The sequence below is a fragment of the Dasypus novemcinctus genome, chromosome 10 (assembly GCF_030445035.2).
Source record: "Dasypus novemcinctus isolate mDasNov1 chromosome 10, mDasNov1.1.hap2, whole genome shotgun sequence".
NCBI lineage: Eukaryota > Metazoa > Chordata > Mammalia > Cingulata > Dasypodidae > Dasypus > Dasypus novemcinctus.
The window spans coordinates 92,147,226-92,153,276 of NC_080682.1; the positions used below are offsets into that span (position 1 = coordinate 92,147,226).

The 6,051-nt window shown below is 38.3% G+C and overlaps 1 protein-coding gene across 1 annotated transcript; it reads right to left on the reverse strand.

Annotated features, from left to right (window-relative positions):
- Window positions 1-4,782: 4,782 nt before the first annotated feature.
- On the reverse strand, window positions 4,783-5,745 carry LOC101418775 (olfactory receptor 52N2-like). The gene has a single exon (XM_004463188.1). It carries the CDS (start codon window positions 5,743-5,745, stop codon window positions 4,783-4,785), a length of 963 nt encoding a protein of 320 aa, XP_004463245.1.
- Between the last annotated feature and the right edge of the window lie 306 nt (window positions 5,746-6,051).

The window sequence follows — 6,051 nt, forward strand, 5'->3', positions numbered from 1 at the left end:
TAGTCATACAAGTACACAGAGAAAATAATTGAATGTGTAGGGAAGGACTATTACCAGAAAATTTCTTCTTATCCATTTCCATAATTTTGAATCCATCTATAGTGATGTTTGAAGCTTTGTTATTTCCTCAAATAATAGCAATATTAATTTATCTATGTATTGGGGCTTTTGGGTATATATATTTTGGTTTCCATTCAAACACTATAATATCATGAAGTGATTCCAGATTATTGACTTTGTGCTGTGCCCAAATGTTGCACATAGACAATAAACTCTAAACACTGAAGGCATCTGATTGAGGAAACGCCTCCTATGGGCTATGAGTTCTCACCTCCTGGTTGTAATTTCCCTGTTTATTTATTTTTTCTTTATTTTCTTTTAAATTTTACATTCAAAAAATATGAGGTCCCCCCACCCCACCCCACACCACCCCTCCTATATCAGCAAACTCTTCCATCATTGTGGCACATCCACTGCACCTGGCAAATACATTCTGGAGAACCGCTGCAGCACATGAACAGTGGTCCACATTGTAGTCCACACTCTCCCCCAGTCCACCCAGTGGGCCACGATAGGACATATAACGTCCAGCATCTGTCCCTGTAGCACCACCTAGGACAACTCCAAATCCTGAAAATGCCCCCACACCATATCTTTTCTTTCCTCTCCCGACCATGAGCAGCCACCATGGCACCCTCTCCATATCACTACTACAATTTCTTCCCTTACTAATCACAATAGTTCCCCAGCAGAACACCAGTAATTCCACTCTAATCCATACTCTATTCCTCCATTTTGTGGATCTGAGATGGCTAAACCCTGTTTATTTTTAAAATCCTGGGATTTTGCTATTTCTTCATTTTTAATTTTGTTCCTTGTACTTTCATAAGCATACTTAATCCAATATGTCTATGTTTTTGGGGTGTGGGGCAACTATACATTCCTGTTTATATTCACATTGCCACATTGGAAGCTCCCCCAAATATCAATTAATTTTTCCTAAGAAGTCACAGGCACACCTCGCTGGCCATCTCCCAGCCCTTGCCTACCCCTGTCTCTTTTTCTCCTGTGTAAGTATGTCTCCATTCTGCCACCTGGGGAAGATGTTAGATCTAACCAAAGGGCCTAACCTGACCTTGAGCCCAGAGAGTGAGAACTAACATCCTCAGCTGCTAATGAGGGCAGGAAAGCTCAGAGTCAGGGTTCCCTCCACCAGGATTATATAAATGCCTCACTCAAGCAGCATGTATTTCTCTCTCCTCTCTGAAGGAAAGTGGGATTTGGGGCGCCTCCCTCCACTAACCCTGAGCAGTGGTTTGGTCTCTGTGTTGGTCCAGCCATCACGGATTCTCTTTCCCTGTTCTTCTGAACCCTTTGTGCTGTCAGTCAGTAATAAAGCAGTATTTGCTGAAAGTTTCTGCTATGCCTGAGCCTGTGTTCCCACAATGCAGTGTAACAACTCACTCCACTATTATGATCTAAAGTTACTCTAAATATTCCTCTCGCTTTATCACCCTATAATTCCCGTAAACTCTACATTACATCACAGCTTTCAACATTTATTTCAGAAGAGTAATATAATTTTCTAATTACTTTCAAGATGAACTTAACACGCTTATAAATGTATATTTCACAACTGCCAACAGTGTGATCAAGCAAATGGGAGGCAGTTTTATGTAGCAATTTCTTGTAGTAGATTAGGGGGCTTATACAAATATAATTTGTGCATTAGAATAATAGTGCCTTAGTTTCCTAGGGCTTTTTTACCAAAGTACCACAAACATAATGGTTGAAACAACAGAAATTTATTGTCCCACAGGTCTGTAGGCTAGAAGTCAGAAGTGGAGGTGTCAGCAGGGCAATGCTTCCTCTGATGTCTGAGGGAAGAGCCAATTCTCTACCTTTCTCTTATCTCTGGTGGAGCTGGCTTGTTGAAAATCCCTGGCATTCTCTCTCTCAGTCATCACATGGTGTTCTCCCTTCCATCTATTTGTCTGTTGCCTAATTTCCTCTTTTAATAAGAATATCAGTCATATTGGATTATAGGTCCACCCTATTCCCGTACAACCTCATTTTAATTTGCCTAATTCCATCAGTAATAACCCTATTTCCAAGTAAGTTCACATTCTGTGCTGCTGAGGTTTAGGACTTAATCATATATATGATTATATATATCATATAATAATATATATTGTCCAGGGTCATAATACAATCCGTAACAAATAGCATCTATCTTTTTGTGTATTTTTTAAAAATGTTTTATGGGTTCCACTATGTTTCAGAAATGGCTTAACACCCTTAAAATGGATTAACTTATGTGATCCTCACATCAGTCTTGTTTTTTCCATCAAAAAACTGAGGGATGGAGAGGTTAAATAACTTCATGGTCATATATCTAAGAATTGGAGATTGAGCATTAAGCTTTGTATTGGGTACTAAGAGTCAACCGTTTTGATAACGATGTAATAGTGTCTTAGATTGAAATTACAGGATAATTGTTTTGGTATGTATGGATTACATTTTCACCAATAATTATCCAGTTACTCTATTTCTCTAAATTGGTTAAATCTGATAAGATATTCTATTCAAATTATTATGCCCTTAGCTACTAGGGCAAGTTTTTTTGTTTTTTGCACTGATTAGTTATGGTCAAACAATTGCAACAGCTTGAATGTAATTATGGTGTAATATGGAAGATATAAATCAAAATTAAAATTACACTTTTTTCCCAGTGTTATGGTCAATTTTCTTGTGCCACCTTGGCTAGGTTATGGTGGACAGTTGTTTGGTCAAACAAGCTGACCTAATTGTTCCTGGGAAGGTCTTTCATATATGGATTTGCATATTTAATAATTTGATTGCATCTATGGCTGATTTTATCCACACTCAACAAAGCAGATTACTCTCAGCAGTGTGAGAATCCTTATCATCCAATAAATTGGAGTTCTTAAGCAAAACTGAAGAGTTCTGAAATCTGAAATAATTTTTCTTCTACTTCAGTCAGCTTGTATTTACTGGGGAATATGTACGTGCAACACTTCAGAATCACCTTTTTAAGAATCTCCTGTTTGATACCTGCCTTATGGAATTCAGAGTTGCCAGTTCCTAGAGTCACATGAGCCAATTCCTTATAATAACTCAATTTCTGTTTCATTCTGTGGGTTGGAGAATCCTAACTAATACAATCAGCAAAATATGCTTTTTTAATGAAATTATTTTCTTTATAGTTTGAAACAAAATATAGTGCAGAATGCAATCAAAAAATTATCTTAGCATTTTTTGGTTGATAAATATTGTTAACTATGTCTAATATTTTTCTGAAATAATCTGCAATGCTCTATTGACCAGGTACAAAATCAGGTCATTAATTTCATTGTTACATATATATTGAAAATAGTTGCTATGTTCCAGGTGTTGTTGTAAGTATTGGGATTGTGGTTAAACTAATATTTCCTGCTGTCAAGGATTTTACAGTGTAGGTAAGATGTTAGGTGTTAAATAACTTTGAATGGTCATTGTACTGAAAAAGAAATTCAGGGTGGAAAGAAGTTACTTTTAAACTAGCAGCTGATAGGTATGGCAGAATTATTCAAAGGAAGAAGAAAAAAGTGGTAAATGGTGGATTTCTTCAGGCAGAGAAGGAAATGTGCAAAATCTTTGAGTGGGGAAAGAGTAAAATCCAACCATAAGTATCAGTGACCTTTTTTAGAGATAGAGGAAGGTTCACGAATAGTAAGTTCACTGCATGGCTTTGCTTTGTTAAAACATCTAACATTGCTTCAGGCATATCAAGAGAAATCTACTCTGAAAAAAGGTTGTCAGTGGCCTAAAGCTTCACATGGTGATTTGCTCCCTTTTTTCACATTTGCTATATCTCATCCTCCCTTTTACTTATCCATCATCCTTACTGCCATTTCCTCCACTTTCTCTGATAGTCAATGACTCTGAATTCTTCTCTTTGAACCATCATCTTCTCTTATGGAACATATACTTCCCTTACACTTGCCCAGAGAACCAAAACTATTGGTAAATTCTATGAAGTCAACCAACCACAAATGTGTACAAGTTTTTAAAATGAGTTTCTTATATTTTCTTCCATCACCTTGAAACCATTTCCAGGACTTAATCTTTGTCTTCTTCAAAATGTCTCTCCAAATTACGTCTGAGAAATTGCTTATTCTGACTTTTCAAGAATTTATTCTTCTGCTTATAACCCCCATCCTTCATTTACATTATTGTGATATCAATATATGAATATTAGTTTTCATGATAGTGCAAAATCAACACAACTTAGTCTTTATAATTGAAACAACTTAGCAAAAATATGCATTGAAAGAAATAATGGTAAGTGCAGTCACTAAAAGAAAATTTTAAAAACCTTTTGTCATATAATCTAACATTTTAAAATACTATGCCTTGCCCGAGGAACGGGTCTTCATAGAATCAGGAACTCTTTTATTCATTTACATTCTACATCCATTTGGGATTTGCTCAAAATGCAAACCACCAATGGAGTCTAAGCAATGCAGTTGCAACTAAACAACCTTGAAAACATTCTGATGTGGAATTCCTTGAAAGAAAAAACTCCTCGAATTCAGAAGACATATTTCTCATTTATTTAACTTCCAACCACTAAGGGGGTTCTATAAAAAAAGAATTCTTATTATATCTATTCAGTAAATATTGCTTTTTGCAGAGAACACCTTGTTTTAATTTTACACTCAAGAATTTCCTTTAAAACACACTCTATTTCTTCTTATATTTGTATTATAATTTATAAATCTACTTCATAGCCAAGACATCTTTCTCTCTAAAAAATAACTTGTACACTCCTTCCCGGATCTGCTTGGTCTTGACTCCATAAACAATGGGGTTCAGTGTAGGAGGCAACATCAAGTAGAGATTAGCAATAATGATATGGACATGGTGCGGGATGGTTTTTCCTCCAAAACGGTGTGTAAAAATGGTGAATAAGGCAGGAACATATGTAATGACAATAGCACATATATGGGAGGTACAGGTGCTGAAGGCCTTGTGACGAGCATCTGCAGATGACAGACTCACCACTGCCCGCAAGATCATAGTGTAGGACACGGAGATACAAAAGATGTCAAAGCCCCCAATCAGAAGGGCTGCCAAGAGACCATAGATAGCATTGATTTTGACTGGTCCACAGGACACCTTGGCCACAGACATGTGGTCGCAGTAGGTGTGTGGAATGAAGTTGCCCTGGCAGTAGGGCAGCCGCTTAGTGAGCAATGTGAATGGGGTGATGAGTATCATGCATCTCAGGAAAGTGGCAAACCCAGCCTTGGCAATGACAGGAGTGGTGAGAATAGTGGGATAGCGTAAGGGGTAGCAGATGGCCACATAGCGGTCCAGGGCCATGAGCATGAGCACACCAGACTCCATGCCAGTCAACATGTGGACAAAAAACATCTGAGCCAGGCAGGCATTAAAGTCAATCTCCTTGAGGTTGAACCAGAATATACACAGCATGTTGGGCACAGTGGTGGTGCACAAGGTGACATCTGTGAAGGAGAGCAGGGCCAGGAAATAGTACATGGGCCGGTGCAGAGCCTCCTCATGGTTGATGAGGTAGATGAGCCCACAGTTCCCCACTACAGCAATGAGGTACATGAAGCAGAATGGCAGGGAGATCCAGATGTGTGCATCTTCCAGCCCGGGAACACCATTCAAGATAAAGAATCCTGGGGTCAAGCTGGAGCTGTTGGCCCCACCCATAATGGTTGACAAGAGAGCATATTACTTGCTTTAGAAGTGGTAGTTTCCTGGAAAAGAAAATAACTCTAAGGTGAGTGGAAGACTTTGGAACCTAAATACAAGAAGGGACTTTCCTTTTTAAGATTATATCCTGCCATAACCCACAGAATGTACTGGGGAAAGAGTATAAACTACAATGTAAGCTATTATTCATGCAATGCAGCAGCGCTCCAAAATGTATTCACCAGATGGAATGAATGTGCCACAATGATGAAAGAGTTTGTTGCTGTGGGAGCAGGGGGTGTGGTGTGGGGTGTGGGGTATATG